Source organism: Octopus sinensis, linkage group LG13 (assembly GCF_006345805.1).
Source record: "Octopus sinensis linkage group LG13, ASM634580v1, whole genome shotgun sequence".
NCBI lineage: Eukaryota > Metazoa > Mollusca > Cephalopoda > Octopoda > Octopodidae > Octopus > Octopus sinensis.
Window position 1 is genome coordinate 12,529,873 of NC_043009.1, and position 17,500 is coordinate 12,547,372.

The following is a 17,500-nucleotide window of genomic DNA, read 5'->3' on the forward strand; positions in this document are numbered from 1 at the left end:
CAGACAAGGACATCTAGGACTATACAGCTATCTATTGTGGAAACAGTATGGGAGTCTCAGTTGTTACTTGTAGTAGGTTGATTTCATAGAGGCTTCCTGCTTCCCTTTCTCATCTGTTAACACCTCTCAATCAGCTACTTCTGCTAACACTCAACTAAAGGGGAATACAGCCTTTCCACCACTTTTGCTCTTCCTTCATAAATTTAATGCTTTTCATTAGCTGTGTTCTTTTATCCGGCTTCATTTGCTTTGGCTTGCAAGTAACCTCGGATCTTTTCAGTTTGAACAGCAGTTTTTTCTAGCAGTGTCATATGAAATTGTCACCCATAATTATGACCCTAGTATCAATCTATTGCATTTCAATCTGTTTTAGGGTTAGTTAGGGTTAGGGTTAGGGGTGGGGGGAAGGGTATCTTTTTTCTTCACAAATGTAAATAAACCCAATCTGTTTCTTAAACGAGGGACATATTCATGCGGCACAGAATGTTTTTTTACCTCAATGAACATCAGTGATTGGTTGAAATTGCAGAAATTGAAGAAAAAAAATGACAAATATCTTTCAAACTATAGAATTTTCTCAATAAAGTCAAGAGAAAATGATGTTTTATAACACATTCTACCAGTATACAAAGTTTAAAAGTGTTTAGTTACGTGGAAATTATTTTAAAAAACTGCCGTTCAAACCGAAAAGATCCATAACTTCTAGTAACAGTCAAAGTACATGGCTATGCCTCTAATATTGGCTGAGAAATTTCTACAAGACTACATGTACTCCAGTAACCTGTGTGACTTCTTTCTAAGCTTTCAAGGCAGGGAGCTGGCCAACTCCAATTGTCTGTTGTGGTATGGTTTCTACAGCTGGTTGCCCTTCCTAATGCCAACCACTTCAGAGTGTGCTGGATGAATTTTGTGTGCCACTGGTCAAGGTGTGCACACACAGCACTGGCACAAGTACATTCTACGTGACACCAGCACGTGTAAAGAACAAGCCTGTATGAATGACAGCAAGTTTACTTGGCTTGATGTGTCTTCTCAAGTACATCAAATCACCAAAACCCCTGGTCCCTTTTTCATTTCTTCAGTGAGACCCAGTGCCCAAAGACCCTTTCTCACCACTTCATACCGTGCCTTCCTGGGTCTACCCCTTCCACAGGTTCTTTCCACAATTAGAGCTCAGCACATCTTTACACAGCCGTCCTCATCCATATGCATCAAATGACCAAACCAGCACAGTCTTATCTCTTGCACACATCTCATGCCTCTTACACAGATTTCCTCTTAAATCATATACACTTTGTTGTGTGTGTACACTGACATTACCCATCCAGCAGAACATGCTAGCTTCATTTCTTTCAAGCCTTTGCAAGTCCTCTGTAGTCAAAGACCATGCTTCACTGCCATGTTTTGTTTTCATAAGTTCTGAATTAAAATCTTCCACCAAACCTTAGTCACAATTTATGTTCCTAACTCTAGCTTAATGAGGAATTACAACTGTGTTTCATGGTCTGCTACCACAACAGCTCCTTTATAGGATCCAGTTAGCTCAAGACATCACCAGGAGGAACCACGTCCGGTTTTGGCCCCTACTCCTCTACCGTTTTGACGTGGCGCCCCCCCCCCTTTCAGAGGTGTCTTCAGCTCTGGTGTTGGGTGCATGTCTTCTTTCTTCTTCATTCTTCTGTTCCATGGCCTCTTCTATGTATCGTCAGCGAGTGTCAGCCGGTGACTGACTGACTTGTCAAATTTTTCCCTTTAAATACCTGCCACATAGGCTCCAGCAGGCAGCCCCAGCAAGTTGTTACGTGACACTGTCTCACCTTAACTGACGAGTGAGGGCGCGTAGTTTTAGCCCACACTCTTTCTAAACGACCGTCACCTGTCAGTCAGCAAAGCTGATTCAGTCAGCTTGTCTCACCTAATGATGTTATTTCTCATCGGCATGTTTATGACTTCCAAGTTATTTTATTAAATTCTCTTTTACTCTTTTACTCGTTTACTCATTTCCGTCATTTGACTGCGGCCATGCTGGAGCACCACCTTTTAGTACTTATTCTATCGGTCTCTTTTTGCCGAACCACTAAGTGACGGGGACCTAAACACACCAGCATCGGTTGTCAAGCAATGCTAGGGGGACAAACACAGACACACAAACACACACACATATACATATATATACATATATACGACAGGCTTCTTTCAGTTTCCGTCTACCAAATCCACTCACAAGGCATTGGTCGGCCCGGGGCTATAGCAGAAGACACTTGCCCAAGATGCCACGCAGTGGGACTGAACCCGCAACCATGTGGTTGGTTAGCAAGCTACTTACCACACAGCCACTCCTGCGCCTATAAATTCTTTGTTATATTTAAAATTAATTGGGAGAAACACAGAGTATCTAAACAGACACATGGTAATAAAAGATACTCTGTGTTTCTCCCAATTAATTTTAAGTATAACAAAAAATTTAGTAAAATAACTTAGTTATCATTAAGCTAGAGTTAGGAACATAAATTGTGACTAAGGTTTGGTGGAAGATTTTATTTCAGAACTTTTGAAAACAAGACATTTGTACTACAGAGTGAGAGGTGGTTTCAGGCAGGTTGGTATCAAAAGGGTTAACTTTCTCTAAATATAGTCTTGATGTTTGTCTACATTCATTTCCTTACATTTCCATCGGTGTTATCTTTTTCCTCTTTTTATTATATTCTCTCATTGTTCCTCTCTGATCTGTGCTCTGTATTTGTGCATACTTTCTCAGGCAACTTGCAACCAATATTTCTTGTGATTCCAGAGTGTAAGCTAAATTTACCCTTATAAACAAATATTAATTTTTTAAGTGAGCAGACTGATAAATAATTGCATTTATGCGTATGTAATGGTTGCTATAAAAATTTAGTTCAATAAAAAAAAAATACTTTTCTATATAAACACACCATCATTTGCACCACTATCTCTCTCTCTCTCTCTCTTTCTCTCTCTCTCTCTTTTTCTCTCTCAATATAACTGCTTTCCCTGTCCATACCTCTCTATTTTTCCCTTAACTTTTTAACCATGTAATAAGTATTCCTTCCCCACCCTACTGCATGTTGTTAATACTTCTCTCTCCCACTTTTCTCTCGTCTTTTTCTCTTTGCCTCTACCTTCAGCTGACCACATGGCCACTTGGCTTAAGTGTATTAATATTAATCACTTTTCTCTACTTCCTCCTCACTTCTTTCTTCACTTCTCTCTCTCTCTCTCTCTCTCTCTCTCTTTCATTCTTACTCCACCTCCACCTCTCTCACTAACCAATGTATAACAGGTGAACAAATAATCAGATTATTATATAGATTTATATATAAACCCTACCTGGAATGATGGTTCTTTGGACACATTATTTCCACTTTCTTCTGTTCGTGTGTGTATATCTGGAGGTAAACTACCTGCTGCTTCATGGCTATTTTCCTTTCCTTGCAAAGACTGGGCATCATTTCCTTCAGATGTACTTCTCTTCAAGGCCTCAGACTTGCCACTGTTGTTATTGAATTCATTTTCTTTAGGAAAATTATCTCGTTTCCTTCGAAGTGAAGCATCTTCATGTCTCTTTGCAAAATATCGTCTTTTCTCTTTATTAGTTCTGGACCACATGTATCCAATTCCAATGATAATTAGAATAATGAATACTATACATATTGGTAAAATAATTTCAAGAATATTAGGTTTGCTTGTCAATGGTTTGCCATCAGTTATATTCACAAATAAAACTGTAGTAGTATTTTGTGCTGGTTTACCATGGTCTTTAACAGAAATCAATAATTTATACTTTTGTCTTGGTCTGCTGACATTACCATTTTTAATCAGCATTATTTCACCAGATGTTTCATTAATTCTGAAAAAACTGGTTGTTTCAGGGATATCTTCAAGGAAATAAGATAACCTAGCATTTTCTCCTTCATCATCATCAAAGGCTACGACCTGTGAAATAGGCCGGTCAGCTAGGGTCATTTCGTAACTGATTGAAATGCTGTTGTTTGCAACACTAGGGTAAATAATAAAGGGACGGTTGTCATTAGCATCTTCAACAATTACTGTGATACTTGTTGATGAATTCAATGGTTTTTTCCCATGGTCAGTAGCTACAACCAAGAAATCATATCTCCTCCCTTTCCTGTGATTTAATACAGCTTTAGTCCTTAAAACACCATCAGTCACAGTGAAGAGCTCTGAAGCTCTGTTGCTGTTTTCAATTACATATGTAACTGTTCCATTTTCCCCAGCATCCAAATCTTTTGCTTCTACAGTCCCAATTGTGGCATTTCTTGCCTGAGCTTCCAATGTATGAAACTCATAATGTTGCTTTTGAAATTTTGGTATATTATCATTAGCATCAAGTATCTTTAACTGTACAGTTCCAGTGCCAGTGAGAGGTAAAATTCCACAATCCACTGCAAGAACTTTAATCTGTACCACTGAAATGGTTTCTCTATCAAATATTTTGTTTGTCATGATTACACCTGTTCTGTTATCTAAAATAAAATCTGATGCATTGTCAGAATCAAGGTAGTAATATATTTCAGAGTTCATACCATAATCTTTATCTGTTGCTTTCACCTGGGTTATAATTTCAGGAACTTTATTATTTTCAGTGATATCAACAATCTTGATGTCACTGGTAAAAACCGGAGGATTGTCATTCTCATCAATGACACTCACCACAAGAGTATTTTCACCTTTTAGTTTAGGTATACCATTATCTTCACATTCAACAGTGATATTATAAGTGGTTATGTATTCAAAATCCAGTTCATGCTTAATGACTATTTCATAAGTTATTGAAGAAATTAGGTTGAGGTCAAAGTACTGACTATTAACAGCAATCGAACAGTTCACTTTACCATTGTCACCTTTATCCTTATCATGAATGTAAGCAACAGCTACATGGGAGCCCACAGTTTCAGATTCTGATACATTGGCCAATGAAGGATCAATAGTAATGACTGGAGAATTGTCATTGATATCAACAATATTAATGGTAACAGTTACAGATGCTGAATGCCTCCTTGACCCTTGGTCATAAGCTATTACATCAAAAGAATATTGATATTTTTCACCTAGACTACCTTTCAAAATAACTGTTCCAGAAGATTCTTTCACTTCAAAAATTTCTCTAATACTTAGAGAAGTTTTATGGCTTAACTTGTATTTCACTTCACCATTCTCACCAGAATCTTTGTCGACTGCATGCAATCTGAGTATTGTTGATGATACAGGTACATTTTCAAAAATTGTTTGGTTATAGACAACTTTTTCAAATATTGGGCTATTATCATTTTCATCTAACACAGTAATATTTATGAATGTACTGCCGCTTCTCTGTGGAATGCCTTGATCTTTTGCTACAAGTGTCAACTGGTAAAATGTTTGTTCTTCATAATCCAAAATCTTGTTAACTTTTAAGCCTTGCAGTTGGCCCTCATTCTGGATCAAGCTAAAGGCATTATTTTCATCATCTAACAATGTATAATATATTGCAGAATTGTTCCCTGAATCAAAATCCCATGCTTCTTCAATGGAATATATTTTATCAGGTGAACTGTTTTCACTAATCTTTAAAGTTTCAATTTTATAAAAAATAGGAGCATTATCATTGATGTCATCTATGTAAATTTTCACAGTCACTATTTCAATTGTTACTGAATCTATTCGGACCTTCGTAGTCAAAGCACATGAAGAATCAGATCCACATAAGTCTTCCCGGTTAATACGCTTATCAGTAAAAATCTTTCCAGAATCTTTGTTAATTCTAAACAGATCAGTCTTTGGTTCAATGAAAAAAAACCTGCTAGACTTGTTAGATTTACTGGTGTCATAAACAGAACCAATATAGGTAGATATTGGTGATTCCTCATAAACATGAAAAGTTAGCTCTGCTATAACAGGGCAAAATCCAAAACATGCCAGGAAAAATAGAATTAATAAAGCAGGCATGTTAGTTTTGAAATGTTTAGTTACAAATTATTATAATTAGAATTCTGATCCTCTATTTTAAGTTACTCCAGTTGGTTCATGCAATAATGAAACATGTATTAGTGATTCAAAGACATTCTAAGCATTTCTTTCTTATGAAAATATTCAGTGTTAAATTCATACATTTGTCATATTTCTGTGTATCGTCTTTTAAGTTTTTATTGGTGACATGTTATATAATCAGTACTCTGATTTTATTCCAGTGATAACCAGTAATCCAGTACTTTTATATGAATAAGATAAAGTCTCAACAATTAAGAGAATATTTTCTAATAGTTCAAATTTAGTCCAAAGCACCTATTACAATAATATATATCTTGAGCAAAGTGTATACTCAAATAAAATCTTGGTTGATCAATAATAATAATAATATAATCCAGTGATAATGTAATCCAGTTTTTACATTCCAGTGAAATTTTCGTTGTTCACTCATGCATTCCAATCACCATAAAGTTCCTGAAAAAATAAATTAAATCGATGTAAAATCATAGTCTTGCATCTTCTTATGCTAAACAAAAAAAAAATTAGTACAGGTGTATATTTAAGAGACGAGGAATTATATACATTATTTACATTATATACACTATTTACATTCGATGGATATTTATTGTCATCTTTGTTGTTAACACCTGTTTCGGCTGATATACCCTCCAGCCATCTTCAGGTGCCTTGAGGAAATTTCAAACCTGGGTTCTCATTCCTAAAGTATTTTTCAATGTTATTATTATTATTATTATTAATATTGTTGTTGTTGTTGTTATTGTTCAGGTTACTACTTGGAATCGGACTTGGAATCTTGGGGTTAGTAGACTGTGCTCTTAACCACTACGCCATTTGCCTTCAACAACTTCATCGCCACCAGAACGCAGGATTTTTATGCTACTGGCATAAATAAACTTGTTCCGCGTTGGCAAAAGTGTGTTGATTCTGATGGTGTTTATTTCAATTAATAAAGTTTTGTTTGAGCCGAGATATATGCATCTGAATTTAAAGGTTAAAAACTGCAAGAACTTTCTTGACAAGCTAATATGATTTTGATTTTGATTTGATTTTTCCAGTTTCAGCTAATGAGCTGTGGCCATGCTGGGGCACCGCCATTTTGTATGTATGTATGTATATATTTATGTGTGTGTGTCTTTGTGTCAGTGTTGTCCAGCCACCCCCACCATCGCTTCACAACCAATGTTGTTCTGTTTGCAAGCCTGTAACTTAGTGGTTTACAAATAAGTACCAAGTGTAAAAATAAGTACCAAGTGTAAAAATAAGTACCAAGTGTAAAAATAAGTCCTGGAGTCAAATTGTTTGGTAAAAACCTTTCATGGCAGTGCTCCAGCATGGCTGCAATCAAGTAAGAGAAACAAGTAAAAGAATAAAAGAATAGCATCTTTAAAATCTCAAAGCATTTACTCTTTTCAGTCATTTGACTGCAGCCATGCTGGAGCACCGCCTCTTGTCAACCAAAATCAACCCCAGGATTTATTCTTTGTAAGCCTAGTACTTATTCTATCGGTCTCTTTTGCCGAACCGCTAAGTGACGGGGACGTAAACACACCAAGCAATGCTAGGGAGACAAATACAGACACACAAACACACACACACACACACACATACATATATATATATACATATATGGGGTGAAAACACACCAACATCAGTTGTCAATCGATGTTGGGGAGACAAACATGTACACACACATACATGTATATATATACATATATATACGAAAGGCTTCTTTCAGTTTCTGTCTACCAAATCCACTCAGAAGGCTTTGGTCAGCCCGAGGCTATAGTAGAAGACACTTGCTCAAGGTGCCATACAGTGGGACTGAACCTGGAACCATGTGGTTGGTAAGCAAGCTTCTTACCACACAGCCACTCCTACGCCTTGATATTACATGATTAATTCAAAGCTATGTGAATAATTAAGCTTTACATTTGCCAGAATAATTTGAACACTAAAGAGTTAAGTAAGGATAGATTAATTATATTGTTTAGTTATAAATATAAAGTATATGCAGCGAATATAAAGTATAGAAAGTACTTGCAATTAATTCATATCTTAATAACCCTTAATGACATACTTCTGTTTGAACTTATCTTTTATCTTGAACTGCAGACACGCAAGGGCAATGCTTTGAAGGGTTTACTTGAACAAACTGACACAAGTACTTATCTATTAGACCTGGTACATATTCTATCAGCCTCCTTTACTGAACAACTAATTAGAGAGGACATAAACAAACCAACTACAATTGTCAAGCAGTGAGAGGGGCAAAATACGCATGCACACACACACACACACATACATATATATATATACATATATGGGGTGAAAACACACCAACATCAGTTGTCAATCGATGTTGGGGAGACAAACATGTACACACACATACATGTATATATATACATATATATACGAAAGGCTTCTTTCAGTTTCTGTCTACCAAATCCACTCAGAAGGCTTTGGTCAGCCCGAGGCTATAGTAGAAGACACTTGCTCAAGGTGCCATACAGTGGGACTGAACCTGGAACCATGTGGTTGGTAAGCAAGCTTCTTACCACACAGCCACTCCTACGCCTTGATATTACATGATTAATTCAAAGCTATGTGAATAATTAAGCTTTACATTTGCCAGAATAATTTGAACACTAAAGAGTTAAGTAAGGATAGATTAATTATATTGTTTAGTTATAAATATAAAGTATATGCAGCGAATATAAAGTATAGAAAGTACTTGCAATTAATTCATATCTTAATAACCCTTAATGACATACTTCTGTTTGAACTTATCTTTTATCTTGAACTGCAGACACGCAAGGGCAATGCTTTGAAGGGTTTACTTGAACAAACTGACACAAGTACTTATCTATTAGACCTGGTACATATTCTATCAGCCTCCTTTACTGAACAACTAATTAGAGAGGACATAAACAAACCAACTACAATTGTCAAGCAGTGAGAGGGGCAAAATACGCATGCACACACACACACACACACACACACATGCATACATGCATGCATACATATACAATGGGCTTTCAGTTTTTTTTCTTTTTCCTATTAAATTCACTCATGTGGCTTTGGTTGGCCCAGGGCTGTAGTAGAAGACACTTGCCCAAGGTGTCACACATTGGGACTGAACCTGACACCATATGGTTGGGAAATAAACTTCTTACCAAGCAGTTACAGTTGCACCTATTTATATTAGTAAAATGGGAAAGACTGACGATACCAATCCATATTACTGGAATCGAACGTGGGCTTATAAACCCTAAATTCACTCCATAATTGCCCATGGGCAAATGGCATAGTGGTTAAGAGTACAGGCTACTAACCCAAAGATTCCAAGTTCAATTCCAAGTAATATAGACTGACGATATCAATCTATATTACTGGAATCGAACTTGGGCTTATAAACCCTAAATTCACTCCATAATTGCCCATGGGCAAATGGCATAGTGGTTAAGAGTACAGGCTACTAACCCAAAGATTCCAAGTTCACTTCCAAGTAATATATACTGACGATATCAGTCTATATTACTGGAATCGAACTTGGGCTTATAAACCCTAAATTCACTCCATAATTACCCATGGGCAAATGGCATAGTGGTTAAGAGTACGGGCTACTAACCCAAAGATTCCAAGTAATATAGACTGATGATATCAGTCTATATTACTGTGTTGAGTCATTAGATATGGTACACCATTGCTTGTCTCAGTTTATTTTACTTTATTTCCTACCAAAATTTGTAAATAATGGCACCATTGGTTACAGGTTTCTAATGAACCCATCACTGGTTCGTTGCATTTCTGTAACTTAAGAGCACTAATTTTTCACCAGTCTTTGTGGCCTTGTAGTAGTTGATGATAATACTAGACCAATCATTGGGAAGACACCTTTCTTACGCATCTTTATTTACTATGTAAGTGACTAACATGTAACTTCACCAAATATTTTGGATCTTTTCGGTTTGAACGGCAGTTTTTTAAAATAATTTCCACGTAACTAAACACTTTTAAACTTCGTATACTGGTAAAATGTGTTTATAAAACATCTTTTCTCTTGGCTTTATTGAGAAAATTCTATAGTTTGTAAGATATTTGTTGTTTTTTTTTTCTTCATTTTCTGCAATTTCAACCAATCAATGACGTTTATTGAGGTGAAAACATTCTGTGCCGTATGAATATGTCCCTCATTTAAGAAACAGATTGGGTTTATTTACATTTGTGAAGAAAAAAGATACCCTTCCCCCCACCCCTAACCCTAACCCTAACCCTAACCCTAAAACAGATTGAAATGCAATAGATCGATACTAGGGTCATAATTATGGGTGACAATTTCATATGACACCGCTAGAAAAAACTGCCGTTCAAACCGAAAAGATCCAATATTTTCAGAATCCCAGCAACTATTTCTGATGGTCCAGCTGCCTTACTTACATTCATATACTTAATTCCCCTTTCAACCATACTGTTGTCAACTTCAATAGTTATTTTCTTTACTTGGTCAATAAGCCCTCATTATAGCATTGCCATGTTTCAGCCTTTTCATTGTCAGTGAGAGCAATGTACCACTGTGGAGGCACATGGCCTAGTGGTTAGAGCAGCGGACTCGCGGTCGAGGGATCGCAGGTTCGAATCTCAAACCGGTCGATGGGTGTGTTTATGAACGAAAACGTCTAAGCTCCACGCGGCTCCGGCAGAAGTTAATGGCGAACTTCTGCTGACTCTTTCGCCACAACTTTCTCTCACTCTTTCCTCCTGCATCTAGCAGCTCACCTGCGACAGACCGGCATCCCATCCAGGTAAGGAACCTATATGCCAAGGAAACCAGGAAACTGGCCCTTATGAGCCAGGCATGGCTCGAGAAGGAAAGAACAATGTACCACTGTCATTCTGTATATACTTCTCCTCAATAATGTCTTGATTCTTTCTGGTGCATTGCCTTGTAATCTGAAACACAATACATCACAGAATATGTGCAAATCTCCTACTTTTTCGTTTCTTCCCTGACTGATTATATATAATATCTAACTTCTCTTCAATTTGATATTGTTCTTTACACCCTCCCCTTGTTTCAGACCACCTAGGTTAGTTTCTTCATCTTTTTGGCTTCACAGTACTGTTCCATTACTATGTCATATTCCATTTACTGTAAATCCTCTAGTATAATCCACATTTTTTCCCCAAAATTTAAAGGTCAAAATCCCTAGTGCGTATCATACATGAGGTTAAAAATGAAAATTATTTTCTAAGCAATGTTTGAGTCTCTATTTGCTGTCCGACAATGTTTATTCAGACACATTTTGTGATATCGGGCGCGAAAACACCTTAAGCTAAAGCCTGAAAGCAATGAAGTCATAAAAGAATCATCCATAACTTGCAGTAAGCAACATTTATTAAACATTATTGCTGTTATTTCTTTATTTTCTGCAAACAAAAGGCACAAAAAAGCTACACGTTTGCATTATGTTATATATACAATAATAATAAAGGATGTTACTGTATACATTTTTACAAACCAAGGACGTTATATAGACCTCCTTGACTCCATTTAGAGAAGGGGTGCATATTATACACAAGGTTTAGGTTTTTCAGAAGTACAGCCTCCTAAAAATTCCCTGCGTATTATACTCAGGGGCGGACTATACTCGAGGAATTACAATAATAGGAACATTTTCCCAAAGCATATTGTAGCTGTAGTCTTCAGCAGGTCATCATATCTTAGTCATCATATCTTACCATTCCAGGTTGACTTGTGTTTCTGGAGGTGTCTAGTTCTTACTCTGAAGTCACTATTCACTAGTTAATGTTTTATGTGGTACATTCTTCATCAGAGAAAGTCTGTATTTACAACCATCTGTCTATCCTATTCCTGATGTGAATAATGTTTATTTGACTTTTGTGTTCACTTGATTTGTTGGTGCTCAGATGGCTAGCTGGTTCTCAGAAACATGTGCTGTAAATATGTCGGTCATTTGTGTAATAGAACTGTTGGGGGTACTAAGTGACTTGATACCCCCGTCCCTTGTACTATATTCATAGCAGCCCTGTATACTGCAGAAGCTGATATTTGTTATTGAAGTAGTCTGCAGGACGACTTCAATTCATTTACCAGTGCTGATTGGGATCCGCATGTTAGTGTCATTTTCTTCATGACTAACTGGAGCTTAAATTTTCTGCTGCATTCTCTCACTACTTCAATGTACCCCTTTCACAACTATCAACATGCCTACTCTACCCACTCATAAGCTGTTATCCACCCTGAAGAATTTATCCTTTAGTTCCTTGCCAGTGGGGAGTCAAGCTCCTTACAGGCTGCAAAGAAGGTGTTAATAGTATCTATTTTATTGGTGTCAGAAAGATGAAAGGCAAAGTCCACCTTGGCTTGATTTGAGCATAAATGTAAAGAGATCTAACTAGTCCAGTGTGGTCTAACACTAGTATTTTTGTTACTTTCCTATCCAACAATAACAACACATATTGAATTTCTTTCTCATCGTGAAAGTATTACTAATTAATTAGGTTTCTTTCACTACAGCATACACATTAATGAAAGCCTTAACTTGACTGAGAAGTGACATCATCATCATCATCGTTTAACGTCCGCTTTCCATGCTAGCATGGGTTGGACGATTTTGACTGAGGGCTGGCGAACCAGATGGTTGTATCAGTTTCTAATCTTGATTTGGCAGAGTTTCTACAGCTGGATGCCCTTCCTAATGCCAACCACTCCGAGAGTGTAGTGGGTGCATTTTACGTGCCACCGGCACGGGGGCCAATCAGGCAGTACTGGCAACGACCTCGCTCGAATCCTTTTACACATGCGACCAGCACAGGTGCCAGTAAGGCGACGTTGGTAATGATCACGCTCGAATGGTGCCCTTTTACGTGCCACTGGCATGGAAGCCAGTTGGCTGCTCATGCAACGATCTCACTTAGATGGTGCTCTTGGCACCCTACTAGCATGGGCACAAGTGCCAGTAAGGCGACGCTGGTAACGGTCATGCTTGAATGGTGCCCTTTAAGTGCCACTGGCATGGAAGCCGGTTAGCCACTCTGCCAATGATCACACTCGTATGGTGCTCTTTGCACCCTGCTAGCATGGACGCCAGTCATCGAATTTGATTTTGATTTTGATTTTGCTTTTGATTGATTTCACTTGCCTCAACAGGTCTTCACAAGCAGAGTTTTAGTGTCGAAAGAAGGAAAAGGTACATATAAGTGGTCTGGTTACGCCCCTGGCATAGGCCATGAGATTATGGTTTCATTTGGCTTGCCGGATCTTCTCACGCATGGCAAATTTCCAAAGGTCTCGGTCACTAGTCATTTCCTTGGTGAGGCCTAAAGTTCAAAGGTTGTGCTTCACCACTTCATCCCAGGTCTTCCTGGGTCTACCTCTTCCACAGGTTCCCTCATCCGCTAGGGTGTGGCACTTTTTCACACAGCTATCCTCATCCATTCTTGCCACATGACCATACCAGCGCAGTCGTCTCTCTTGTGCACCACATCTGATGCTTCTTAGGTTCAACAATCCAAAATAGGAGATTCTGACAAGCTAAATTTGCCGTTTGATTTTTCTGTCAATTTATTGCAGTCATAATCCCAATTGAATAGTTTCAGCTCACTTTATTTCTTATGAATTTATAAACTGAATCATCCTTCAGTAATTTTTTCTCTTAGTCACATTGTTGAAATTTATAAATAGTCTCACTAAATTCTCCTTATTTCTTTTTTTCACCAACTGAGAAAAATATGCTTCACTGAGGAGATTTAACAAGACTTAACCCTTTTGTGTTTAAACTGGCCATATCAGGCCAAAATTGTCTTCTTGTTTTATTCTCAAACCAGCCAGCTCTGACCTCTCACACCTACCCAACAAAGTCATTCTAAAAATAAACAGGGACATCATCAATATCCCAGAGTTCAAGATGCTGTACAATTAATTTTAAATAATGTAATTAAACAGGCTTTACATTTGACAGAGTAATCTAAATGCTAAAGGGTTAAACATGTCTTATTTTCACCAGTTGGTTTAAGGACAAGCTCCTTTCATATAATGCCTTTTTAAATATCTTCTCAAATTCCAATTGGTTTTATTGGAGTTACCTTCCTTGTACACATTGTGTTGATAATCCAAATCGAAGAGTTTCAACACTATATTATAAATAAAAGCTTTCTTTCTGCTTCTTAATCTTGCCTGGTTTGCAGAACATACTTTAGTGAAGAGGTATAATAAGAATTAAACATGTTCATTGCATTCAGCGCTTGGCTTAAAGATTAAATTCAATCTCATATCTGCAATTACTGTATTTTCCAAACTTTCAAGGAAGTGATTTTATTAGAGCTGACACCCTTGACAGCTATTTTTAATGATTTTGAACAGCCCTAGAAACAGTTTTTGCTACCTTAAAAACGAGAGACCATATTTTGTAATTGTATTTGATACACAAAACATTCCCCTTAAAGTATTTTCCTAAACCCATAGTGTTAAATTTGGCTTTGGCTAAGATACGAAGGTCACTCATCAGTTCCTTCAACCATAGACACATTCCTATTTATTCCAAACTGTTTGTAGTATATATTATCATAGTATAAAATTATTAATAACAATTGAAGATAACATCCAGAGTGGCTATACTAAGCTGGTATTAGATTACAAGAAGTAAAAGTAGTAGTTTGTAATAAACTAACTGAACACTTCGCTCTATGTCATTGAACGGTAAGTTCCTAGTAAGCAGCGAATGTAATAATAACAATAATATGGCTGTGTGGTAAGTAGCTTGCTAACCAACCACATGGTTCCGGGTTCAGTCCCACTGCGTGGCATCTTGGGCAAGTGTCTTCTGCTATAGTCCTGGGCCGACCAATGCCTTGTGAGTGTATTTGGTAGACAGAAACTGAAAGAAGCCTGTCGTATATATGTACATATATGTGTGTGTTTGTGTGTCTGTGTTTGTCCCCCTAGCATTGCTTGACAACCGATGCTGGTGTGTTTACGTCCCCGTAACTTAGCGGTTCGGCAAAAGAGACCGATAGAATAAGTACTGGGCTTACAAAGAATAAGTCCCGGGGTCGATTTGCTCGACTAAAGGCAGTGCTCCAGCATGGCCGCAGTCAAATGACTGAAACAAGTAAAAGAGTAAAGAGTAAAGAGTAATGAGATTATTGTATACAGTGCTCAGGTGCAAACACAACTTGTCAAAAGTGCGTATAAAGTATATGCAGTAATGTACAAATGTCTGGAAAGCGAACAGTGTATGAGTCAGATACATGCTTGCGTGTGTATGGAGGGGAGAAAATCAGGTGTAGTGTTGGCGAATCTCAGGAAGCATGGAAGTTTTGAAGGATGCAGTGCTCCGACAACTAATACTGTTTTGCATCCTATATCTTTTATCTTTCTTTGTCTTTTACTTGTTTCAGTCATTCCACTGCAGCCATGCCGGGGCACCATCTTGAAAAACATGTAGCGAGGCACAAGAAGCCAGCACCGTTTTGAACAAGATCTCGCCTGCAGCCATTTGCCATGCACGGGACAACAACAAGATTCTCACCGGCAACCAGTATTTAAGCAAGAAACCAACGACATTCACTCTCTCATGTCTCCTCATGCTTACACTGAGAAATACTGCGCAGCCAGCAGCCCCACAGCGGACTCTTGTCCCGCTCTGACTCCACAGGCTTATCTCCAGAGGTAATGAACCTCACATGTATGGAGTTAAAACAAACCATGCGCTGCTATAAAGATGGTCACTGAGAGTGAACCACATGAGTGAGATCTCCGTAAATGAATGGCTGTTGAACTTCTTCGTGTTCCAGATCCTTGAAATGGCAAAAATAATTATAATGGGAGAAGGAGATACTCCACAGGTATCACAAACCTCCCATTCCATTAGAAACATTTTTAATAAAATAAATCAACCACAATACTTATATCTATATCTATATACATATATATACATATATATATATATATATATATATAGAGAGAGAGAGAGAGAGAGCCTAGTACTTATTCTATCAGTGTCTTTTGCCAAACTGCTAAGTTATGGGGACATAAACACACCACCACCAATTATCAAGTGGTGGTGGTGGTGGTGGTGGTATAAAAACACTGACACAAAGACATACGCACATAGATACATATTTACACACACACACACACACACACATGCACAGACATACACACACATGCACAGACACACACACATGCACAGACACACACACACACAGACACACACACACATATGACAGGCTTCTTTCAGTTTCCGCCTACCAAATTCACTCACAAGGTTTTGGTCAGCCCAAAGCTATAGTAAAAGACACTTGCCCAAGGTGCCACACAATGGGACTGAACATGGAACCATGTGGTTGGAAAGCAAGATTTTTACCACACAGCCACACCTAAATTATTATAGCTTTATAACAATTGAGGATATCCATTTCTTTACTACCCAGAAAAGGCTAAACACAAAGAGGACAAACAAGGACAGCCAAACGGATTAAGTCGATTATATCGACCCCAGTGCGTAACTGGTACTTAATTCATCGACCCCGAAAGGATGAAAGGCAAAGTCGACCTCGGTGGAATTTGAACTCAGAACGTAACGGCAGACAAAATACCTATTTCTTTACTACCCACAAGGGGCTATACACAGAGAGGACAAAGAAGGACAGACAAACGGGTTAAGTTGATTAGATCAACCCCAGTGTGTAACTGGTACTTATTTAATCGACCCCCAAAAGGATGAAAGGCAAAGTCAACCTCAGCGGAATTTGAACTCAGAACGTAACGGCAGACGAAATACCGCTAAGCATTTCGCCCGGCGTGCTAACAATTCTGCCAGCTCACCGCCCTGAGAATATCAGATATCATCCCAAGTGGCTATGGTAAGCTGCTATCAGATTACAAGAAGTAAAAGTGGTCGTTTATAATAAACCAACTGAACACTTCACATTATGTCAGTTGGTAGTGACAAGTGAATATTGTAGGTATTTCTATGTCTATGAGAAGGGTCATAACCATCACAAGATCCACATTCCTCACTTTCTTCCCACTGCCACCCAAAAATATGGCCTGTTCCAAGAGGCATGATGACTAATCACTTTAGTGCTTTTTCCTTGAATATGGGGAAGCTGTGAGGTGGAGAAGTTAGCTTCTCAATCATGTGGTCTCAGGTTCAATCACACTGCATGGCATCTTGCACTTTGCACCTTGGGCTAGTGTCTTCTACCTTAGCCCAAGGTTGATCAAAGCCTTATGAGTGGATTTGGTAGATGGAAACTGAAAGAATCCCATTTCACATATATATATAAATCAGTGCTTCTCAACTGGGATCAGTGTAAGATTTTGCTGCTAAAATTTATGTCCAATGAATAGGTTATACTTCTACAATACTCTTTTACTCTTTTACTTGTTTCAGTCATTTGACTGCGGCCATGCTGGAGCACCGCCTTTAGTCGAGCAAATCGACCCCAGGACTTATTCTTTAGA

General features: G+C 38.0%; 1 protein-coding gene across 1 annotated transcript in view; it reads right to left on the minus strand.

The window, feature by feature from the left end:
• Nucleotides 1-17,500, minus strand: part of LOC115218349 (protocadherin-11 X-linked) — a 36,264-nt gene that overhangs the window by 10,663 nt on the left and 8,101 nt on the right. The window contains exon 2 of the mRNA XM_029788110.2: nucleotides 3,349-6,462. Coding sequence (XP_029643970.1) covers nucleotides 3,349-5,967 — 2,619 coding nt within the window. The 5' untranslated portion in view covers nucleotides 5,968-6,462. The remainder of the gene's footprint in view (nucleotides 1-3,348; nucleotides 6,463-17,500) is intronic.